At 47.1% G+C, this 25,107-nt stretch overlaps 1 protein-coding gene across 1 annotated transcript in view; it reads right to left on the bottom strand.

The window, feature by feature from the left end:
* Positions 1–25,107, bottom strand: part of LOC112221367 (arginine-glutamic acid dipeptide repeats protein) — a 277,707-nt gene that overhangs the window by 5,844 nt on the left and 246,756 nt on the right. The window contains 8 exon segments of the mRNA XM_042304282.1: positions 694–910; positions 2,847–3,399; positions 3,402–4,305; positions 4,622–4,735; positions 5,134–5,295; positions 8,039–8,238; positions 11,543–11,635; positions 13,153–13,315. Of these exon segments, the coding sequence (XP_042160216.1) occupies positions 694–910; positions 2,847–3,399; positions 3,402–4,305; positions 4,622–4,735; positions 5,134–5,295; positions 8,039–8,238; positions 11,543–11,635; positions 13,153–13,315 (2,406 nt within the window).

The following is a 25,107-nucleotide window of genomic DNA, read 5'->3' as shown; positions in this document are numbered from 1 at the left end:
AATAGGTTGTAACAGGTTATAAAGAGGTTATAAAAGGTTGTAAGGAGGTTATAACAGGTTGTAAGGAGGTTGTAATAGGTTAAGGTTGTAATAGGTTATAAGGAGGTTGTAACAGGTTATAAGGAGGTTATAACAGGTTATAATGAGGTTGTAATAGGTTAGAAGGAGGTTGTATTAGGTTATAAGGAGGTTATAACAGGTTGTAACAGGTTGTAAGGAGGTTATAACAGGTTGTAAGGAGATTATAACAGGTTGTAAGGAGGTTATAACAGGTTGTAAGGAGGTTATAACAGGTTGTAAGGAGGTTATAACAGGTTGTAAGGAGGTTATAACAGGTTGTAAGGAGGTTATAACAGGTTGTAAGGAGGTTATAATAGGTTATAAGTGAGCAGTTAGACAAATACTCATAAAGGATGTTTTAGAACAGAATGTAAAGTTAAAGGGAAATTTCAAATCCAGCACCACGGCAACAACAGTTGTGAAAAAAAGGTGTTTCTATGTTTTCTAGTGAGGAAGATAAGTGTTCGTGCATCGTGATTTTAACCAATGAGGAGGCATTGTCCACTAATTGATTGATGTCATTGGAAAAACGTATCATCCTCCATCTTTAAAAAAAACAAAAAAACATAGAAACTCTCAAATTTCACAACTGTTGATGTTGGACATGAAGACAAATTTACACCAAACACTCACCGCAGCTCTCTCCTGTTCCTTCTCTCTTTCCCGTTCCCTCTCTCGTTCCTTCTCCCTCTCCCTCTCCTTCTCCTCCCGGGCTTTCTGCTCGGCCTCCCTCTTGACCCGCTCCAGCGCCTCTTCTCTCTTCTTGGCCAGTTTAGAAGCAGCCAGAGGAGTAAAGTAGAAGTCTGTTCTAGCACACGTGTTGTACCCACGGTCCAGGTGCTTGTAGAACCTATTGACAAACAATGGAAAACATGGAAATACACATTAATATACAGTAAATATGTACAGTTTGGCTGACAGTACTTCATGGATATATACAATGTACACCGCATTCGGAAAGCATTCAGACCCCGACTTTTTCCACATTTTGTTACATTACAGCCTTAGTTCTAAAATTGCTGTAATTGTTTTCTTATTCTACACACAATACCCCATAACCACAAAGTGAAAACAGGTTAAGAAATACTGCAAATGTATTAAAAATAAACTGAAATATCACATTTACATCCGTATTCAGACCCTTTACTCAGTACTTTGTTGAAGCACCTTTGGCAGCGATTACAGCCTCGAGTCTTCTTGGGTATGACGCTACAAGCTTGGCACACCTCTATTTGGGGAGTTTCCGCAGATCCTCTCAAGCTCTGTCAGATTGGATGGGGAGTGTCGCTGCACAGCTATTTTCAGGTCTCTCCAGAGATGTTCGATAGGGTTCAAGTCCAGGTTCTGGCTGGGCCACTCAAAGACATTGTCTTGGCTGTGTGCTGAGGGTCGTTGTCCTGTTGGAAGGTGAACCTTCGGCCCAGTCTGAGGACCTGAGCGCTGTGAAGCAGGTTTTCATCAAGGATCTCTCTGTTCATCTTTCCCTTGATCCTGACTAGTCTCCCAGTCCCTGCAGCTGCTCATGGTTTGAGAGTCCTTTAGGTGCCTTTTGGCAAACTCCAAGCAAGCTGTCATGTGCTTTTTACTAAGGAGTTGATTCCTTCTGGCCACTCTACCATAAAGGCCCGATTGGTTGAATGCTGCAGAGATGGTTGTCCTTCTGGAAGTTTCTCCCATCTCCACAGAGGAACTCCGGAGCTCTGTCAGAGTGACCATCCGGTTCTTGGTCACCTCCCTGACCAAGGTCCTTCTCCCCCAATTGCTTAGTTTTGCCAGGCAACCAGCTCTTGGAAGAGTCTTGGTGTTTCCAAAATTCATTGATTTAAGAATGATGGAGGCCCCTGTTTTCTTCGGGACCTTCAATACTGCATAATTGTTTTGGTACCCTTCCCCAGATCTGTGCCTCGACACAATCCTGTCTCGAAGCTCTACGGACAATTCCCTCAACCTCATGGCTTGGTTTTTGCTCTGACATGCACTGTCAACTGTGGGACCTTATATAGACAGGTGTGTGCCTTCCCAAATCATGTCCAATCAATTGAATTTACCCCAGGTGGACTCCAATCAAGTTGAAAAAAATGATCAACCCTTTGAGACTTGAAATGTCCGTAGCAAAGTGTCTATTCTATTTTTAATACATTTCCAAAAAATGTAAAAACCCGGTTTTTGCTTTGTCATTATTGTGTGTTGATTTTAGGGGAATAATTTAATCAATTTTATTTATTTTAATGTAACATAACATGTGGATAAGTCAAGGGGTCTGAATACTTTCTGAAGGCTCTGTATAGTAAGGCTGTACAGTTTAGCCAACAGTACTTCATGGAAATACACACAAAATCAGGGGTGTCAAACATCCGGCACGTGGGCTGCCCTCCGGTCCTCAGTGAAGACCAAATGCGGCCCGTGGTAAAATCAGTTTGACCCTGAGCAGCTTGCTAACATCACAGTTCTTATATGACTTGTATTCATGAATCATTAATATTCTTTGTGAAAAAACTTTTTGACAGAGTGTGTGTGTTTTGACAGAGTGTGTGTGTGTGTTTTGACAGTGTGTGTGTTTTGACAGAGTGTGTGTGTGTGTGTTTTGACAATGTGTGTGTGTGTGTTCTGACAGTGTGTGTGTGTGTTCTGACAGTGTGTGTGTGTGTTCTGACAGTGTGTGTGTGTGTGTGTTTTTTGACAGTGTGTGTGTGTGTGTTTTTTGACAGTGTGTGTGTGTGTTTTGACAGTGTGTGTGTTCTGACAGTGTGTGTGTTTTGACAGTGTGTGTGTGTGTCAGGGCATACCGTGCTGATTGGCTGGCATGGCTGGGCGTGTTGACGATTGTAGGCTCGGGGGAGGGGCTCCGAGGAGGGGGCGGAGGGCTCTCGGGCTCCTCTGATTCGTCAAGAGGTTCCTCCTTGATGTGTACAGGTGGGACGGCAGGACCTGTGCAGATGGAGCCGACGGGGGCGGTGATGGGCATGGAGAAGGAGGAGGGAGGCTGGAGGCCTGGTGGTAGAGACGAGGACGAGGGAGGGCAGCCAGCGGAGGAGGGGGCAGGACAGGGTTGAAGGGGTGAGGAGGGAACGGGGGCTGTTGGGGTGTGTTGGGGTGGGAGGATTGCGATGGTCCGGAGAGAGGTAGAGGAGGGGGTGCTGGTTGCCTCTCTCTCTCTCTGAAAGGGGGAGATTCTGGGACTGGGTGAGGACAGGGGCTGGGCTGGTGGGGGCTGGAGCTGCTGGCCAGGGCCCTGAGGCATGAGCTGGAGGGGAGGAGGGTGGGCTGGGGGAGGGTGGTGGGTGGACAGGGAGGAGAGGGGTTTGAGGGCGGGCGGAGGGGGCAGGTTGGAGGGCATCTGGGGGAAGGGGGCGCCGATAGATGTGGAGGGCCGTGTTTGTGAGACTGGGGGTCGCGGTTGGGCATGTGGGGGATGGGGGTGGTGGGAGGGGGCTTGATGTGGGGCATAGACATGGAGGGGGCATGGGGTATGAGCTGCTCACGGGGCAGTTGATTGGACGATACACCCTGGGACAACGATTGGCTGGGAGGCGTGTGGACCCTGTGGGGCGGCTGCTGCAATTGGCCGAGAGGCAGTGGGGAGGGCGGGACCTGAGACTGGGGGAAGGAGTGGGGGTGGGGCAGGTGGGAGGGGCCAACCTGAAGTGGGTGGGGAATGGATGATGGGTGGGGCTGTGGGCCGTGGAGCGCGCTAGGTAGCGACTGGGGTCCTGGGGGTGGAGCCTGAGGTCCTGGGGGTGGAGCCTGAGACATCCCCTGCAGCGGAGAATGAGGCGAGGGAGAGGGCCGCCTCTGGGGGTGGATGGACACCCCTGATTGGTTGAGAGAGAGGGGGCCGGCCTGTTGGGGCATGGGAGGCGGTAGCGGCAGTGGAAGGAAAGTGGGGGGTGCGGAGGGAGAGGACACCTGGGGGACCAGTGAGGGGGCTGTGGAGGACGTGGGAGGTAATGGCGGGGTGGTGGAGCGACCACCGGAGGTCCCTGGCTGACAGGACTGGATAACCGGAGGGTGCTGCGACTGTCCCTCCCTATCTCTCTCTCTCTCCCTCCTCTGCAGTAGGAGCAGCTGCTGCTGGGCGGAGGAGTCCGAGTCACTCTCCCCGTCTCGGGGGCTGGGGATGGAGGGCGAGGAGCTGCGGTTATCCTGGTCGATGTCTTTAGCGTCACTGCTACACTCCTCGTTGACGCTGTGCCCATCGGAGCTCTCTCCCTCGCATTCTGACGGCGAGTCGGACCGACCCAGCTCCTGTGGAACAGGGAACGGAAAGACAGAAGTGGAGGACGTGAATGGTTGTGGTTTACACATCTCATTATTAACAACCGAGGAAAAAATGTGAATATACACGAAGAGAAGAATAAGGCTTGGTATTTGCACTATAATAACAGACCTAGGATCAGTTCTCCTCCAGTTCTTATTCATTATGATTTTAAAGAAAAAACTGATCCTAGATCAGGACTACTTTGTGGATACAGCCCCCCCAGACACTATTCCTCAACCCACAACACATCTAGCTAGCTACCCAACAGAAACTCTCTGGTATGACACGTAGTAGCTAAGTCACCTGGGTCTTGGACTTTTTTGCGATTGTCCTGTTGTCCGTGTCCTCGGTGTCTGAGGCTCCTCCTTTCTCTCGTTGGCGTTTGGCACACTTCATAGGAGACTCCTCCTTGATCTTCTGAAGACAATCAATCAATCAATAATATCATACTATTACTGTCATTTCCAATCAGACTTTCATACAGATTCACCTGCTACAGAGTCTAATGAGAGGGAATGGCTAAGGACCTAAACACTCATGATCCTGCCCCATGAGTGATCCTGCCCCATGAGTGATCCTGCCCTGTGAGTGATCCTGCCCCATGAGTGATCCTGCCCTGTGAGTGATCCTGTCCTGTGAGTGATCCTGTCCTGTGAGTGATCCTGCCCCGTGAGTGTAAACACAGCGTCTGTGTGTGTGTCTGTAAACCCAGCTTCTGTGTGTGTGTGTGTCTGTGTGTGTCTGTAAACCCAGATTCTGTGTGTGTGTGTGTGTGTGTGTGTGTGTGTGTCTCTGTGTGTGTGTGTGTACTCTACCTTGCTGGGTTTCTTCATGGGGTCTGTCTTGCTGTCAGTGCTGTCTGTGGAGGCTGCAGAGGGGGAGGTACGGCCACTAGACCGGAGGTCCTCATTGGTTGGAGACACTCGTCCATCAGGGCTGGCTGTCTGCTTCTTACGGCCACTACGGAGCGTCGACATCTGAAGACATGCGAGAAGCAAGGTTTGTTTCCACCAAATTAACAATGTACCTTTTCTCTCTCAGTTTTTAATTTACAGAATAAAAACATAATCTAGAACTGCAATGTGTTTTTATCGCATTTTCAACTCTACCGATAGTTTTGTCACAAAAAATGGTTGAGTTTAAAATAGCAAATGTGTCTACATTGGTCTTGGTGCCTGCGCTCTAGCCAACCAGCTCTCAGATACAGTACGAGTAGGCTAGTCTACACGATGACATTATTATGGATAAGAGAGAGTGAAAATATTTTTGGGGGTCAGTCAATCATCGATCACCACGATTATCACTAGAATAAGACCCTTGATATTTATTAGAAAGGAGCATCAACATCACTGCACTTTCTCACCCCTGTGAAGATCATCAGAACTTATTTAATCTGTAGACTAATAAACTGTATACTAGAGGGATCGACCGATTAATTAGGGACGATTTCACGTTTCCATAACAATAGGTAATCTGCATTTTTGGACACCGATTATGGCCGATTACATCGCACTCCACGAGGAGCCTGCGTGGCAGGCTGACTACCTGTTATGTGAGTGCAGCAAGGAGCCAAGGTAAGGTGCTAGCTAGCATTAAACGTATCTTATAAAAAACAATCAATCTTAACATAAATCACTAGTGAACTACACATGGTTGATGATATTACTAGTTTAACTAGCTTGTCCTGCGTTGCATATAATCGATGCGGTGCCTGTTAATTTATCATCGAATCACAGCCTACTTCGCCAAACGGGTGATTTAACCAGCGCATTCGCGAAAAAAAAGCACTGTCGTTACACCAATGTGTACCTAATCATGAACATCAATGCCTTTCTTAAAATCAATACACAAGCATATATTTTTTTAAACCTGCATATTTAGTTAATATTGCCTGCTAACATTAATTTATTTTAACTAGGGAAATTGTGTCACTTCTCTTGCGTTCTATGCAGCAGAGTCAGGGTATATGCAGCAGTTTGGGCCGCCTGGCTCGTTGCGCACTGTGTGAAGACCATTTCTTCCTAACAAAGACCCTAATTCATTTGCCAGAATTGTACATAATTATGACATAACATTGAAGGTTGTACAATGTAACAGCAATATTTAGACTGATGGATGCCACCCGTTAGGTAAAATACGGAACGGTTCAGTATTTCACTGAAAGAATAAACGTTTTGTTTTTTAAATGATAGTTTCCGGATTTGACCATATTAATGACCTAAGGCTCGTATTTCTGTGTATTTATTATCATTAAGTTTATGATTTGATATTTGATAGAGCAGCCTGTCTGAGCGGTGGTAGGAGGCAGCAGGCTCGTTAGCATTCATTCAAACAACACTTTCCTGCGTTTGCCAGCAGCTCTTAGCAATGTTTGAAGCACAGCTCTGTTTATGACTTCAAGCCTATCAACTCCTGAGATTAAGCTGACAATACTAAAGTGCCTTTAAGAACATCCAATAGTCAAAGGTTAATGAAATACAAATGGTATAGAGGGAAATAGTCCTATAATAACTACAACCTAAAACTTTTAACTGGGAATATTGAAGACTCATGTTAAAAGGAACCACCAGCTTTCATATGTTCTCATGTTCTGAGCAAGGAACTGAAACGTTAGCTTTCTTACATAGCACATATTGCACTTTTACTTTCTTCTTTAACACTTTGTTTTTGCATTATTTAAACCAAATTGAACATGTTTCATTATTTACTTGAGACTAAATAAGATTTTATTTATGTATTATACGAAGTTAAAATAAAAGTGTTCATTGTTAATTCAGTATTGTTGTAATCGTCATTATTATTATATATACACATATATAAAAATAGGCATTGTTTATTTTTGTTTCTCCAATAATCGGCATCGAAATATCATAATCGGTCGACCTCTAATTGACCTCTACTGTATAGTTTCAAGACGAGTCGTAGTGAGAAGACTACGCGTTATTGGTCATCGCGTGACTCCAAGTTGACTTCGATATGATGGTTATTATATCAATATTGGCGCATAAAGACATTTCTCACATCATTTATTTTACCGACGCAAAAATATCCCATCATGTCGAACTAACAAATGATCTGTCTGCATTTATAAAATTGTACCGAGACTTCCTGTTTCCATCACAGCTGTGGTGATTGTTTTGTATACAGTATGACTTTACTCGCACAAAACCTGTGGATGGAAACGTAATTATAGAGAAAGAAAAATGAGAAAGCGAGAGAAGAAAGAGCACAGACAGAGGGAAAGAGAGAGAGAAGAAAGAGTACAGACAGAGGGAAAGAGAGAAGAAAGAGCACAGACAGAGGGAAAGAGAGAGAGAGAGAAGAAAGAGTACAGACAGAGGGAAAGAGAGAGAGAAGAAAGAGCACAGACAGAGGGAAAGAGAGAGAGAAGAAAGAGCACAGACAGAGGGAAAGAGAGAAGAAAGAGCACAGACAGAGGGAAAGAGAGAAGAAAGAGCACAGAGAGGGAAAGAGAGAAGAAAGAGCACAGACAGAGGGAAAGAGAGAAGAAAGAGCACAGACAGAGGGAAAGAGAGAAGAAAGAGCACAGACAGAGGGAAAGAGAGACAGACAGAGGGAAAGAGAGAGAGAGAGAAGAAAGAGCACAGACAGAGGGAAAGAGAGAGAGAAGAAAGAGCACAGACAGAGGGAAAGAGAAAGCGAGAGAAGAGATACAGAAGAACGACAGAGAGAAAGCAATAGAGAGGGAGGGAGTCGTACCGATCCTCTGTTGCGTCGGGTCTTCATGCTATGCTTGCCGCTGAGTCCATCCTCATCCTCTTTGACGGGTTTGAACATAAACGGAGGTGGGTCCACGGGCTTCTCGATGGGGGGCAGCTCGCCGTACTTCTTAAAGTGGATACGACAGTCTGTACACAACAAGATGTTCTCTCTGCCCCCGTGGTGCCAGTCCTTAGAGGCTGAGAGAGACGGCAGAGACAGAGGACTCATACATCACTATACACAGGGAGACAGAGGACTCATACATCACTACACACAGGGAGACAGAGGACTCATACATTACTACACACAGGGAGACAGAGGACTCATACATCACTATACACAGGGAGACAGAGGACTCATACATCACTATACACAGGGAGTCAGAGGACTCATACATCACTACACACAGGGAGACAGAGGACTCATACATCACTACACACAGGGAGACAGAGGACTCATACATCACTACACACGGAGACAGAGGACTCATACATCACTACACACACGGAGGCAGAGGACTCATACATCACTACACACAGGGAGACAGAGGACTCATACATCACTACACACAGGGAGACAGAGGACTCATACATCACTACACACAGGGAGACAGAGGACTCATACATCACTACACACAGGGAGACAGAGGACTCATACATCACTACACACAGGGAGACAGAGGACTCATACATCACTACACACAGGAGACAGAGGACTCATACATCACTACACACAGGAGACAGAGGACTCATACATCACTACACACAGGGAGACAGAGGACTCATACATCACTACACACAGGAGACAGAGGACTCATACATCACTACACACAGGGAGACAGAGGACTCATACATCACTACACACAGGAGACAGAGGACTCATACATCACTACACACAGGGAGACAGAGGACTCATACATCACTACACACAGGGAGACAGAGGACTCATACATCACTGCACACAGGAGACAGAGGACTCATACATCACTACACACAGGGAGACAGAGGACTCATACATCACTACACACAGGAGACAGATGACTCATACATCACTACACACAGGGAGACAGAGGACTCATACACTGCTAGACAGGGAGACAGAGGACTCATACATCACAGCTAGACAGGGTGACAGAGGACTCATACAACAGCTACACAGGGTGACAGAGGACTCATACACACAGCAGAGGGAGACAGAGGACTCATACACTGCTAGACAGGGAGACAGAGGACTCATACACACAGCTAGACAGGGTGACAGAGGACTCATACACACAGCAGAGAGGGAGACAGATGACTCATACACACTGCTAGACAGGGAGACAGAGGACTCATACACACTACACACAGGGTGACAGAGGACTCATACACACACACAGAGGGAGCCAGATGACTCATACATCACTGCAGACAGGGAGACAGAGGACTCATACACTGCTAGACAGGGTGACAGAGGACTCACACAGCTAGACAGGGTGACAGAGGACTCATACACACAGCAGAGAGGGAGACAGAGGACTCATACACTGCTAGACAGGGAGACAGAGGACTCATACACACAGCTAGACAGGGTGACAGAGGACTCATACACACAGCAGAGAGGGAGACAGAGGACTCATACACACAGCTAGACAGGGAGACAGATGACTCATACACACTGCTACACAGGGAGACAGAGGACTCATACACACAGCTAGACAGGGTGACAGAGGACTCATACATCACTAGACAGGGTGACAGAGGACTCATACACTGCTAGACAGGGAGACAGAGGACTCATACACACAGCTAGACAGGGTGACAGAGGACTCATACACAGCAGAGAGGGAGACAGAGGACTCATACACTGCACAGCTAGACAGAGGACTCATACACACAGCTAGACAGGGTGACAGAGGACTCATACACACAGCAGACAGGGAGACAGAGGACTCATACACACTGCTAGGCAGGGTGACAGAGGACTCACACAGCTAGACAGGGTGACAGAGGACTCATACACACAGCAGAGACAGGACTCATACACACTGCTAGACAGAGGACTCATACATTACTACAGCTACACAGGGTGACAGAGGACTCATACATTACAGCTAGACAGGGAGACAGAGGACTCATACATCACTACACACAGGGAGACAGAGGACTCATACACTGCTAGACAGGGAGACAGAGGACTCATACACACAGCTAGACAGGGTGACAGAGGACTCATACACACAGCAGAGAGGGAGACAGAGGACTCATACACTGCTAGACAGGGAGACAGAGGACTCATACACACAGCTAGACAGGGTGACAGAGGACTCATACACACAGCAGAGAGGGAGCCAGATGACTCATACACACTGCTAGACAGGGAGACAGAGGACTCATACACACAGCTAGACAGGGTGACAGAGGACTCACACAGCTAGACAGGGTGCCAGAGGACTTATACACACAGCAGAGAGGGAGACAGAGGACTCATACACTGCTAGACAGGGAGACAGAGGACTCATACACACAGCTAGACAGGGTGACAGAGGACTCATACACACAGCAGAGAGGGAGACAGAGGACTCATACACACAGCTAGACAGGGAGCCAGATGACTCATACACACTGCTAGACAGGGAGACAGAGGACTCATACACACTGCTAGACAGGGTGACAGAGGACTCACACAGCTAGACAGGGTGCCAGAGGACTCATACACACAGCTAGACAGGGAGACAGAGGACTCATACACACAGCTAGACAGGGTGACAGAGGACTCATACACAGCTAGACAGGGAGACAGAGGACTCATACACACAGCTAGACAGGGAGACAGAGGACTCATACACACAGCTAGACAGAGGACTCATACACACAGCTAGACAGGGTGACAGAGGACTCACACACAGCAAGACAGGGAGACAGAGGACTCACACAGCTAGGCAGGGTGACAGAGGACTCATACACACAGCTAGACAGGGTGACAGATGACTCATACACACAGCTAGACAGGGTGACAGAGGACTCATACACACAGCTAGACAGGGTGACAGAGGACTCATACACACAGCTAGACAGGGAGACAGAGGACTCATACACACAGCTAGGCAGGGTGACAGAGGACTCACACAGCTAGACAGGGTGCCAGAGGACTCATACACACAGCTAGACAGGGAGACAGAGGACTCATACACACAGCTAGACAGGGTGACAGAGGACTCATACACACAGCTAGACAGGGAGACAGAGGACTCATACACACAGCTAGACAGGGAGACAGAGGACTCATACACACAGCTAGACAGAGAGACAGAGGACTCATACACACAGCTAGACAGAGAGACATAGGACTCATACACACAGCTAGACAGAGAGACAGAGGACTCATACAGCCCACGGCCCGTCTCAGTTTTGAGGTGGGATTTAAACTGATCACAAACCATGAGGACTGTCACACCAGGTCGCGGTGATGGTGATGGTGATGGTGTGTGTGTGTGTGTAACACAGAGATGATGGTACTTACTGGTGGTGAAACAGTGTCGGCAGGCGTAACCCTTCAGCTCCTGCTCACTGTCTTCACTGTCCAGGTCATCTTCATTGGCTGAACTCAGGTCCACTGGAGGAGAACAGAACACACACGTTGTTACCAAGCGCCAACAGGACCGAGCTAAACATCTCACTGGCTGAACTCAGGTCCACTGGAGGAGAACAGAACCCACGTTGTTACCAAGCGCCAACAGGACCGAGCTAAACATCTCACTGGCTGAACTCAGGTCCACTGGAGGAGAACAGAACCCACGTTGTTACCAAGCGCCAACAGGACCGAGCTAAACATCTCACTGGCTGAACTCAGGTCCACTGGAGGAGAACAGAACCCACGTTGTTACCAAGCGCCAACAGGACCGAGCTAAACATCTCACTGGCTGAACTCAGGTCCACTGGAGGAGAACAGAACCCACGTTGTTACCAAGCGCCAACAGGACCGAGCTAAACATCTCACTGGCTGAACTGAGGTCCACTGGAGGAGAACAGAACACACCTTCTAAATAAAAACACGAGTTTCCTGCAACAAGTACCGTTAGGAAAGAATAACTAAAAATACAATGCTGTCACATTAACATTTTAAATAACAATGTATTAATTAAAAGTTTGATCCCTCCAACACAGTAGTACAAAACTGGAACACTTGGAAAATACCGCTATACATCTCACTGGCTGAACTTATTCCACAATAACAGAATTTCTTGTTCCACGCCACATTACAGAACTCTGGGCTGAACTCAGGTCCACTGGAGGAGAACAGAACCCACGTTGTTTGAGCGCCAACAGGACCGTACTAAACATCTCACTGAACTCTGAGGTCCACTGGAGGAGAACAGAACCCACGTTGTGGAACAGGGTGTAAACATCTCACTGGCAGAACTCTGACTGGAGGAGGGTCTAGATGGGGACCGTGGACATCTCACTGGCTGAACTGAGGTCCACTGGAGGAGAACAGAACTCTGTTAGGAGGGGCCAACTAGGACCGGGGTGGAGATCTCACTGGCTGAACTCAGAACTCTGAGGAACAGAACCCACGTTGTCTAGACAGGACCGAGCTGGACATCTCACTGGCTGAACTCAGGTCCACTGGAGGAGAACAGAACTCTGAGGAGGACCGGGCTAAACATCTCACTGGCTGAACTGGTGTCCACTGGAGGAGAACAGAACTCTGTTAGGCCAGGGGGTCTAAACATCTCACTGGCTGGAACTCAGGTCCACTGGAGGAGAACAGAACTCTGAGGAAAAACACGAGTCTAGACAAGGGGTGGAGAGTTGGTGTACAAAAACTTACAGCCACTGCAGACAAGTACCGTTAGGAAAGAATACAAAAATACAATGCTGTCACTTAACATTTTAAATAACAATGTATTAATTAAAGAGTTTGATCCCTCCAACACAGTAGTACAGAACTCTGAAAATATATATAGATATATTCCACAATAAAGTGTATTTCTTGTTCCACTTACATTACAGAACTCTGAGGGAGGGGGTCTAGACGGGGGTTTGAGAGTTGGTGTACTACTTACAGAACTCTGAGGAGGGGGTCTAGATGGGATGTTGATGGGGGTGGAGGGTTGGTGTCCTACTTACAGAACTCTGAAGAGGGGGGTCTAGACGGGATGTTGACGGGGGTGGAGGCGGTGCGTGTCTTGATGCGTCGGAACACAGGCTGGCGACGGTGTCTACGGTGGGCCCTGGACGACGCCGCCTCAGGAGTCTTCTTCCAGTAGTAGTAGAAGGTTATCAACTCACCCTGCAAGGTAGACATGGGAGAGGGAGGATGAGAGCAGAACCACTGACAGCAGGACCCCTGACAGCAGGACCCCTGACAGCAGGACCACTGACAGCAGGACCCCTGACAGCAGGACCACTGACAGCAGGACCACTGACAGCAGGACCACTGACAGCAGAACCACTGACAGCAGAACCACTGAGACCACTGACTCAGAACCACTGAGACCATGACTCCAGGCCACTGAGACCATGACTCCAGGCCACTGAGACCATGACTCCAGGCCACTGAGACCATGACCACTGAGACCATGCCTCCAGGCCACTGAGACCATGACCACTGAGACCATGACTCCAGGCCACTGAGACCATGACCACTGAGACCATGCCTCCAGGCCACTGAGACCATGACCACTGAGACCATGACTCCAGGCCACTGAGACCATGCTCTTTACTGAGGGAGGCTGTCTGGCCACATTAACTACTGCTCTTTGCTGAGGGAGGCTGTCTGGCCACATTAACTACTGCTCTTTGCTGAGGGAGGCTGTCTGGCCACATTAACTAGTGCTCTTTACTGATGGAGGCTGTCTGGCCACATTAACTACTGCTCTTTGCTGAGGGAGGCTGTCTGGCCACATTAACTAGTGCTCTTTGCAGAGGTAGGCTGTCTGGCCAGTAAAGAACACTAGTTAATGTGGCCAGACAGCCTCCCTCAGTAAAGGGAGGCTCTTTGCTGCTCTTTGCTGAGGGAGGCTGTCTGGCCACATTAACTACTGCTCTTTGCTGAGGGAGGCTGTCTGGCCACATTAACTAGTGTTCTTTACTGAGGGAGGCTGTCTGGCCACATTAACTACTGCTCTTTGCTGAGGGAGGCTGTCTGGCCACATTAACTAGTGTTCTTTACTGAGGGAGGCTGTCTGGCCACATTAACTACTGCTCTTTTAACTGTGTTCTTTACTGGGGAGGCTGTCTGGCCACATTAACTAGTGTTCTTTACTGAGGGAGGCTGTCTGGCCACATTAACTACTGCTCTTTACTGAGGGAGGCTGTCTGGCCACATTAACTAGTGTTCTTTACTGAGGGAGGCTGTCTGGCCACATTAACTAGTGTTCTTTACTGAGGGAGGCTGTCTGGCCACATTAACTAGTGTTCTTTACTGAGGGAGGCTGTCTGGCCACATTAACTACTGCTCTTTACTGAGGGAGGCTGTCTGGCCACATTAACTAGTGCTCTTTACTGAGGGAGGCTGTCTGGCCACATTAACTAGTGTTCTTTACTGAGGGAGGCTGTCTGGCCACATTAACTACTGCTCTTTACTGAGGGAGGCTGTCTGGCCACATTAACTAGTGTTCTTTACTGAGGGAGGCTGTCTGGCCACATTAACTAGTGTTCTTTACTGAGGGAGGCTGTCTGGCCACATTAACTAGTGTTCTTTACTGAGGGAGGCTGTCTGGCCACATTAACTACTGCTCTTTACTGAGGGAGGCTGTCTGGCCACATTAACTAGTGCTCTTTACTGAGGGAGGCTGTCTGGCCACATTAACTAGTGTTCTTTACTGGTGTAAAGAGTCTGAACAGCCCTCCACAGGTAAAGAGGCTGTCTGGCCACTGAACAGCCCTTAAAGAGTCTGAACAGTGTTCTTTACTGAGGCCCTCCATGAGGCTGAACAGCCTCCATGGTGTAAAGAGTCTGAACAGCCCTCACCTCCAGTGTATTAACAGCCCTCCATGTGTTCTTTACTGAGCCCTCCACAGTGTAGGTCTGTCTGGCCACATGTAAAGAGTCTACTGCTCTTTACTGAGGGTAAAGGCTGTCTGGCCAGCATTAACTACTGCTGTAAAGAGTTTACTGAGGGAGTCTGAGGCTGTCTGGCCACATTAAGCCCTCCATGGTGTAAAGTGTTCTTTACTGAGGTAAAGGCTGTCCTCCATGGTGTAAAGAGTTAACAGCCCTCCAGTGTTCTTTACTGAGGTGTAGGCTGTCTGGCCACATGGTGTAAAGACTGCTCTGGTTAGAGACCATTTACAAAAGAGTCTGAACAGCCCTCTGTAATTATCACAACCCAGCCCTCCAGGGTAAAGATCTTTTTCCCACAGCTAAAAACAGCCCTCCAGTCTGAACAGCCCTCCATGGTGTTAAGAGTCTGAACAGCCCTCCATGGTGTTAAGAGTCTGAACAGCTCTCCACGGTGTTAAGAGTCTGAACAGCCCTCCACGGTGTTAAAGGTCTAAACAGCCCTCCACAGTGTTAAAGGTCTGAACAGCCCTCCACAGTGTTAAAGGTCTGAACAGCCCTCCACAGTGTTAAAGGTCTGAACAGCCCTCCACAGTGTTAAAGGTCTGAACAGCCCTCCACGGTGTTAAAGCCTATTGATTGATTTGGTCCTCTCCGTCAGTGTTGCTACCTTTTCAGCAAACAGTGTCTGCCCCTCTCTCTCTAGCCGGGCCAGCTGGTGAGGGCAGGGATCTGGCTGGGGGTGAGGGTGCAGGTAAAGTAATCTTGCGAGACGTCCTGATGTGAAATCTAATTGAACTGTGTAGATCAGATGTATCAAGCGGCGAGTACTAGAGCAGCCTGAGTGTGTTGTCTGTTCTGTGATTAATGACCGTTCTCTTCCCCCCCTCAGCAGCCCTCCGCCCCCCCCCCCCCCCAGCAGCTCGACAACCCAACCCACGACAACCACAAACCAACACACAGAAAAAAGGTTGCTGTGGCCCTAAATCACTTACAGTAAGTCACACATCATTATATTATCCAGGAATAAAAGTCCACAAACTAAATTGCAGAGATTTGAAAAGGAAACTAACAGGAGTAGATGAGTGGAAAACAGGAAATTCTTCAAAAGGGATTGGCTGTTGAATAGAATGTTCTGGAACCACAGGGAAATAATATGTTAATAAAACCTTTGTTTCCTGTCTTTCTCTTCATCTTTGACGCAGTGGTCTAAAGGCAATGCATCTCCGTGCTAGAGGCTTCACTACAGACACCCTGGTTCGAATCCAGACTGTATCACAACCGGCCGTGATTTGGGAGTCCCATAGGGCGGCGCACAATTGGACCAGCGTCGTCCGGGTTTGGGCTGGTGTAGGCCGTCATTGTAAATAAGAATTTGTTCTTAACCGACTTGCCTAGTTAAATAAATTGTTTTTACTCTGCCTTGCTACTACTAGCTTGCATGAGTAGTAAATGGAGTCCATCTGCATCACACCAGAGTCCAACATAAACAGAGGAGAAACAGTTCACACAGTGAAGCGGCTAGATGAGGGGAGGAGTGTGTCTCTGTTCAGTCCTGTGGTTGTGAGGGGCCTCATGTGGTGAATTAGTATCAAACAGACAGATTTGACAGAGGGTTTAAATAGCTCCACCAACCTGCCTAGCCATATATCCCATGATCTCTTGTTCTTTTACCAGACATAAATGTCACTAACTGTCATCGCGGCATACGCTTGGGAATATGATGTTTGTTTTGTTTGACTGGTTTACACTGCGTAAAATGTCAAATATATTTCACACCAAAAAATATATATATTTCCACACTAAAACAGATCTGTAGAAGCCAGTGAACTATTGTTTTTACAATGATGTACTAAAATATGAAATATTTTTTGTACAGAGAGCTAGCTACATGAGACTAGCTGAAAGCTCTCAGAACACGATCGTGACAACATAAGCTTGGTATTATATAAGGCCTTCTAGCATGCTGGCTGCTTCCTTCTGCAGGAGATGAGTGTTCTGGTGGATTATCGTCCGACAAGGAAAGGGCTTACCTTATATCACCACGTCTGCTATGACCTCACTCTCTCTGCTTCCCTCCCTCTCAGTCTCACTGCTATGACCTCACTCTCTCTGCTTCCCTCCCTCTCAGTCTCACTGCTATGACCTCACTCTCTCTGCTTCCCTCCCTGACAGTCTCACTGCTATGACCTCACTCTCTCTGCTTCCCTCCCTCTCAGTCTCACTGCTATGACATCACTCTCTCTGCTTCCCTCCCTCTCAGTCTCACTGCTATGACCTCACTCTCTCTACTTCCCTCCCTCTCAGTCTCACTGCTATGACATCACTCTCTCTGCTTCCCTCCCTCTCAGTCTCACTGCTATGACATCACTCTCTCTGCTTCCCTCCCTCTCAGTCTCACTGCTATCACATCACTCTCTCTGCTTCCCTCCCTCTCAGTCTCACTGCTATGACCTCACTCTCTCTGCTTCCCTCCCTCTCAGTCTCACTGCTATGACCTCACTCTCTCTGCTTCCCTCCCTCTCAGTCTCACTGCTATGACCTCACTCTCTCTGCTTCCCTCCCTCTCAGTCTCACTGCTATGACATCACTCTCTCTGCTTCCCTCCCTCTCAGTCTCACTGCTATGACCTCACTCTCTCTGCTTCCCTCCCTGACAGTCTCACTGCTATGACCTCACTCTCTCTGCTTCCCTCCCTCTCAGTCTCACTGCTATGACCTCACTCTCTCTGCTTCCCTCCCTGACAGTCTCACTGCTATGACCTCACTCTCTCTGCTTCCCTCCCTCTCAGTCTCACTGCTATCCCTCCCTGACAGTCTCACTGCTATGACCTCACTCTCTCTCTTCCCTCCCTCTCAGTCTCACTGCTATGACCTCACTCTCTCTGCTTCCCTCCCAGTCTCAGTCTCACTGCTTCCCTCCCTCTCAGTCTCACTGCTATCACTCTCTCTGCTTCCCTCCCTCTCAGTCTCACTGCTATGACCTCACTCTCTCTGCTTCCCTCCCTCTCAGTCTCACTGCTATGACATCACTCTCTCTGCTTCCCTCCCTCTCAGTCTCACTGATACGGTCACTTCAAATGCTACACATTTGATGGCTAAGGTTAACAAATGTTACGGTTATATGACTTCAGCTACTTGTGAGGTAGGGAGGGATGTCAAAGTGGAAGAAACTTTAGAAAAATGTAAAAAAATACATTTTAAAAATCATGAAAAATAAAACTTGTAATATATTTTGGGTAGATTAGAATTCAAAGCCCGGAGTCAATACATGAATCACCTTTGGCAGTCTTTCTGGGTAATTTCTCGGGGAGCTCTCCACACCTCGTTTCTGCAACATTTGCCGTTCATTCTTTTAGAATTCTTCAAGCTATCATTGCTAGACAACCCTTTTCAGGTCTTGCCATAGATTGTCAAGTAGATTAAAGTTAAAACTGTATCTTGGGCCCACAGGAACAACTCCAGTTTTTTATTTTTATTTTACCTTTATTTAACTAGGCAAGTCAGTTAAGAACAAATTCTTATTTTCAATGACGGCCTAGGAACAGTGGGTTAACTGCCTGTTCAGGGGCAGAACGACAGATTTGTACCATGTCAGCTCGGGGATTTGAACTTGTAACCTTCCGGTTACTAGTCCAACACTCTAACCACTAGGCTACCCTGCCGCACCGTGTCGATTAGGCCTTGTGTTTTAGGTTATTGTCCTGCTGATAGGTCAATTCATCTCCCAGTGTCTGTTGGGAAAGCAGACAACCAGATTTTCGTCTAGGATGTTGCCTGTGCTTAACTCCATTCTGGTTATTTCTCATCCTGAAAAACTCTCCATTCTGTGCATGCTTCTTTCTTTTCACTCTACAGTTGCTCCACAATATTATGCTAATTGACAATGTAGTTGTCCATCCATAGTTTTTCCTCCTATCACAGCCATTAAACAAACTGTTTTAAAGTCAACATTGCGCATCATGGTGAAATCCCTGAGCGGTTTCCTTCCTCTCCGGCAACTGAGTTAGTAAGGACGCCCGTATCTTTGTAGTGACTGGGTGTATTGATTCACCATCCAAAGTGTAATTAATAACCTCTCAGGATATTCGAAGTCTGGTTTTTAAAATGTTTTACCCATCTACCAATATGTGCCCTTTGTCGTGAAGCATTGGAAAACCTCCCTGGTCTTTGTGGTTGAATATCATCCTTGATGTAACGTAACAAAATGTGTAAAATAATCAAGGGGTCTGAATTCTTTCCGAATGCACTGTGTGTGTGTGTCTGTGTGTGTGTGTGTGTGTGTGTGTGTGTCTGTGTGTGTGTCTGTGTGTGTGTGTCTGTGTGTGTGTGTGTGTGTGTGTGTGTTTGTGTTATATACACACACACGGTACATTCGGAAAGAATTCAGACCCTTTGACTTTCTCCACATTTTTTTTTAGTTAGTTATAGTTTTCCCCCCTCATCAATCTACACACAATACCCAATTAATGCCAAAGCAAAAACTGGTTATATTGTGTGTGTTACGCTCTGTGTGTCCTAGGCTAGGGTACGAGTGAATAGGGTTGTCACGGTAATTGAATTTCAACGGTTAGGGATGAAAACCGTTGTGAAAATAAAAATCAGTCATAGGGACCCTCCTGAGTGGCGCAGCGGTCTAAGGCACTGCATCACAGTGGCAGAGGTGTCACTACAGACCCGGGTTCGATCCCGGGCTGTTGGTGCGAGTGGCTTCCGAATGAAGTGGGCGGGTGTTAAAAAATGGGATTTCGGAGGGTCAGGTTTCGGAGGACGCATGATTCGACCTTCGTCTCTCGAGCCAGTTTGGGAGTTGTAGCGATGAGACAAGATTGACATTTGGGGAGATAAAGAGAAAAAAAAACAACAAAAATTCAGCTGACTGAAACGGGATGCAGGGGCCTTCATCCATGTTTCGCCTGTAACATGGACTCAATGTGATGAAACTTTGTTGCTCCTTGCTGAAACAAACAAACGACTCTTTGGCTGCTTAGGCAACGGCCCCCACAATGCAGCAGCACACTGAAATATAATTAATAGACTGGGCCATTGTCTTATGTCATCCCTACGTGACTCCTCCCTCAACCGATCTGTCTTGTGGGATGTGGAACTCATCTCTAATAGTCTAGATTTTGCTCATTCGTCTAACCCTAGTTCCTAATTCTGAAAATTACTTCGCACTCGGTGTCTATGATGCACAGCACACTACGGTAGAGCAAGCTAGTTTGAACGGTCATACGCTAGTTGGTTTGAACGGTCATACGCTAGTTGGTTTGAACGGTCATACGCTAGTTGGTTTGAACGGTCATACGCTAGTTGGTTTGAACGGTCATACGCTAGCTGGTTTGAACGGTCATACGCTAGCTAGTTTGAACGGTCATACGCTAGCTGGTTTGAACGGTCATACGCTAGCTGGTTTGAACGGTCATACGCTAGCTAGTTTGAACGGTCATACGCTAGCTAGTTTGCCAGCTTGTTGTTGAAGTTGTACGGAACCAAAGTTGTGGGACTATTCTCAGAAATCAGCATGTATCTGACTGACAACTGGCTCTGTGTCTCGCTACTCTGGAACATTTGGCCAACGTGATGACATCACAGAGTAGTCAGCTGTAGAACTCGGCGCACCAATCACAGCAGAACAGAATGAAAACTCATTTGGGAATTAGCGAGAACTTCACTGCACTAGCTAGCATGTGTATTCAGCATGGAGTGTGTGAACTGGCGTTGTTGGCATCCCTGCCTTTCATTTCATACAGCCAGCAAGCAGACACTGGTTCAGCCAGCAAGCAGACACTAACATCAGCTAGTACATTTTTATGCACATTTAGAATTTCATAATTACTGATTCTACACGGGGAAGGACAGGGCCGGGGGCTGGTGTTCCTATGTACACTGTGCTACACAGGGCAGTGCAGGCTAAGGGTGAGGGCTAAAATCTGGTATTTACACACTGATCCCCTCTCAGCTCTCCCCCTCTCTCTACTTTTCCCTGCTCTCTCCGTTTTTCTCCCTCTCCTCTCCCCAGCTCTATTCTTCTCCCTCTGCTCTCTCTCTTCCTCTCTGCTCTTTCTGCAGGCTAAACAGATGGTTAGTGTTTTTCCTGGCAGATTTGTGACAAGAGTCACAAAAGGCCCCTGCTTTGACACCAAGCCAAACGGTTAAGGCAGTTACTGGCAGGAGCAGGGGAAGTGAAGGAGGAGAGAACAGGGGAGGAGGGGGAAGGAGGGAGGCAGAAGCCAGAGCAGGGGAAGAGAAGGGGGGAGGAGGGGAGAGAGAGGGAGAGCGGGAGGGAGGGGAGAGAGAGGGAGAGCGGGAGGGAGGGGAAGAGAAGGGGGAGGAGGGGAGAGAGAGGGAGAGCGGGAGGGAGGGGAAGAGAAGGGGGAGGAGGAGAGAGAGAGGGAGAGCGGGGAAGTGCTGAGAGAGAAAATAAGAGAGAAAAACATTGGAAAACAAATCAACCCTGAATCTAACCAGCCCTTCCTAAAACCTCTCCCACATTTCAGACGAATGAGCTGTTGCTGTGAGATTATAGGGGTGGGGGGAGGGACCAGCAGGAGAGAATGTCATGACTGGGTTGGGTTAGGGTTAGATACAGAGTTGAGTAAACAACCACGATTGCAGCCAGGCAGAGTGGCTCAGAGGAGGAGTCTGACTATCATTACAGCAAAGGGGAGGAGAATGTTGATCTGACAACAACAATAAGGACACCTGCTCTCTCCATGACAGACTGACCAGGTGAATCCAGGTAAAAGCTATGATACTTTATTGATGTGACCTGTTAAAACTTAAGGCTAGGGGGCACTATTTTCACGTCCGGATGAAAAGTGTGCCCAAAGTAAACTGCCTGCTACACAGGCCCAGAAGCTAGGCTATGCATATTATTAGTAGATTTGGATAGAAAAAACTCTGAAGCTTCTAAAAGTGTTTGAATGATGTCTGTGAGTATAACAGAACTTATTTGGCAGGCGAAACCCCAAGGACCAAACATCCAGGATTTTTTTTTTTTGAGGTCACTCTCTTTTCAATGGGAATCTAGAATTCTAAAGGCAGTTGCTTGCAGTTCCTATCGCTTCCACTGGATGTCAACAGTCTTTAGAAATTGGTTGATGTTTTTCCTTTTGAGAAATGAAGAAGCAGCCCTGTTCAGAACGAGGGTCGAGTGAAGTGTATTGTTGTGGTTGAGGCGCGTGACCTGAAAGCTCGCTCCACTTTGTTTTCCTCCGGTATTGAACACAGTTTATTCCGTCTTAAATTTGATCGATTATTCACGTTTAAAAATACCTAAAGTTGTATTAGGAAAGTTGTTTGAAATGTGCTACACAGGGCAGTGCAGGCTAAGGGTGAGGGCTACTATGATAGACCAGCTAGATCTACTGTCTCTATTGTATGACAGACCAGCTATATCTACTGTCTCTATTATTTCATGTTGTGTGAGTTGGAACCGGTGTATTTTCTGAATCAAACGCGCCAAATAAATGAATATTTTGGAGATATAACAACAGAATTTATCGAACAAAAGGACCATTTGTGATGTTTAATGGACATATTGGAGTGCCAACAGAAGAAGATCTTCAAAGGTAAGGCATGAATTATATCGTTATTTCTGACTTTTGTGTTGCGCCTGGCGGGTTGAATTATGATTTTCATGTGTATGTTTGCTGGGGTGATGTCCTCAGATAACAGCACGGTTTGCTTTCGCAGTAAAGCCTTTTTGAAATCTGATACTGTGGCTGGATTAACAGGAAGTTCATCTTTAAACCCTTGTATAACACTTGTATGATTTATGAATTTTTATTATGAGTATTTCTGTTTTTGAATTTGGCGCGCTGCTATTTCACTGGGTGTTGTCAAATCAATCCCGTTAACGGGATTGGCACACGAAGGGATCACTAAGAAGTTAAATCCACTTCAAATCAGTGTAGATGAAGGGGAGGAGACGGGTTAAAGAAGGATTTCAGAGGGTGCGAGGGCAAGATGAAAGTTAAGTGCCCTTGAACGGGGTTTGGTAGTATGGATTTCTTCCAGCACTGAGATAATTTCAGGTAGGCGCGAACGTGAACATCTGCGAAAATTCTGTGCAACTTCCGGCGCGAGTTTACTGTGAACACTTGAGGTTGTACCTGCTTTACGTTATGTTTTAACAGTGGTCAAGTAGGCTGCTGTAACTATTTGAACATAATGGAGGTACCTACCATCAAAAATTCTAAATCACAATTACCTTCAGTAGAGTGGAGCATTGTGGGGGAAAAACTACAACGTTCAGTGAAGTTCTTCTCTGCCACACACCGATATTTATTCTGCACTTTAGTCCCAGACTCAATTCCTACACACAGTAACTAAGTAACTAACCTACACACAGTAACTAAGTAACTAACCTACACACAGTAACTAACCTACACACAGTAACTAAGTAACTAACCTACACACAGTAACTAACATACACACAGTAACTACCCTACACACAGTAACTACCCTACACATAGTAACTACCCTACACACAGTAACTAAGTAACCAACTTACTGTGTGTAGGGTAGTTACTGTGTGTAGGGTAGTTACTGTGTGTAGGGTAGTTACTGTGTGTAGGTTAGTTACTTAGTTACTGTGTGTAGGGTAGTTACTGTGTGTATGTTAGTTACTTAGTTACTGTGTGTGTAGTTACTGTGTGTATGTTAGTTACTGTGTGTAGGGTAGTTACTTAGTTACTGTGTGTAGTTACTGTGTGTAGGTTACTGTGTGTATGTTACTGTGTGTAGGGTTACTGTGTGGAGGTTTAGTTACTGTGTGTTACTGTGGGGTAGTTACTGTGTGGAGGTATTACTGTTAGTTACTGTGTGTATTACTGTTGGAGGTTACTGTGTGTAGTTACTGTGTGGAGGTAGGGTAGTTACTGTGTGTAGGTTAGTTACTTAGTTACTGTGTGTAGGGTAGTTACTGTGTGTAGGTTAGTTACTGTGTGTAGGGTAGTTACTGTGTGGAGGTTAGTTACTGTGTGTAGGGTAGTTACTGTGTGGAGGTTAGTTACTGTGTGTAGGGTAGTTACTGTGTGGAGGTTAGTTACTGTGTGTAGGGTAGTTACTGTGTGGAGGTTAGTTACTGAAGAGCTAATACCAGAGGGCTGTACATCATTGTTTATATTTTACTGCAATATAGTATTTTGTTTAGTGACTGTTAATCTCGTTTAAGCCAGAACTAAAGCCTTGCCTAATTGGTCTCTGGGTCCATACGTGTTGAACGAGGAGCAGAACGAGGAGCAGAACGAGGAGCGGGGAACGAGGAGCAGAACGAGGAGCAGAATGAGGAGCGGGGAACGAGGAGCAGAACGAGGAGCAGAACGAGGAGCAGAACGAGGAGCGGGGAACGAGGAGCGGGGAACGAGGAGCGGGGAACGAGGAGCGGAGAACGAGGAGCAGAACGAGGAGCAGAACGAGGAGCAGAACGAGGAGCAGAACGAGGAGCAGAACGAGGAGCGGAGAACGAGGAGCAGGGAACGAGGAGCAGAACGAGGAGCAGGGAACGAGGAGCAGAACGAGGAGCAGAACGAGGAGCAGAACAGAGCGAGGAGCAGAACGAGGAGCGGGGAACGAGGAGCGGGGAACGAGGAGCAGAACGAGGAGCAGAACGAGGAGCAGAACGAGGAGCAGAACGAGGAGCAGAACGAGGAGCGGAGAACGAGGAGCAGAACGAGGAGCAGAACGAGGAGCTTTTGCTCGCTGAAAGTCACAGCCCGAATGTTTCCTCCTCTTCAAAAGATGCCAACACCTGCAAGATCTTGATTTGTCAAAAATAACTACTGATGAAAAACCCAAGGAACTAACGCACCTCATCATGTAAGGCATCCCATTGTATCATGACAGAGCTACGCTAACATTTATGTGTACGTGGTCTGTCCACGAGAGATTAAATGATTCTTAATGGAAATTAAATATACAGTACGTTGTCTCTTATCTAATGCTTAGTAACACTAATTGGGTCTTACACAGCTAAAAATAAAGAACGGCAACAATATATCTCCAGCTACATATTAATACATTGCTTCCACCAAGGTCAACACAGTCGGAGCCCCGACGGCTTCTGAAATAGAC

Source organism: Oncorhynchus tshawytscha, linkage group LG22, assembly GCF_018296145.1.
Source record: "Oncorhynchus tshawytscha isolate Ot180627B linkage group LG22, Otsh_v2.0, whole genome shotgun sequence".
Taxonomy (NCBI): Eukaryota; Metazoa; Chordata; class Actinopteri; order Salmoniformes; family Salmonidae; genus Oncorhynchus; species Oncorhynchus tshawytscha.
This window is presented reverse-complemented; position numbering and strand designations above follow the sequence as displayed.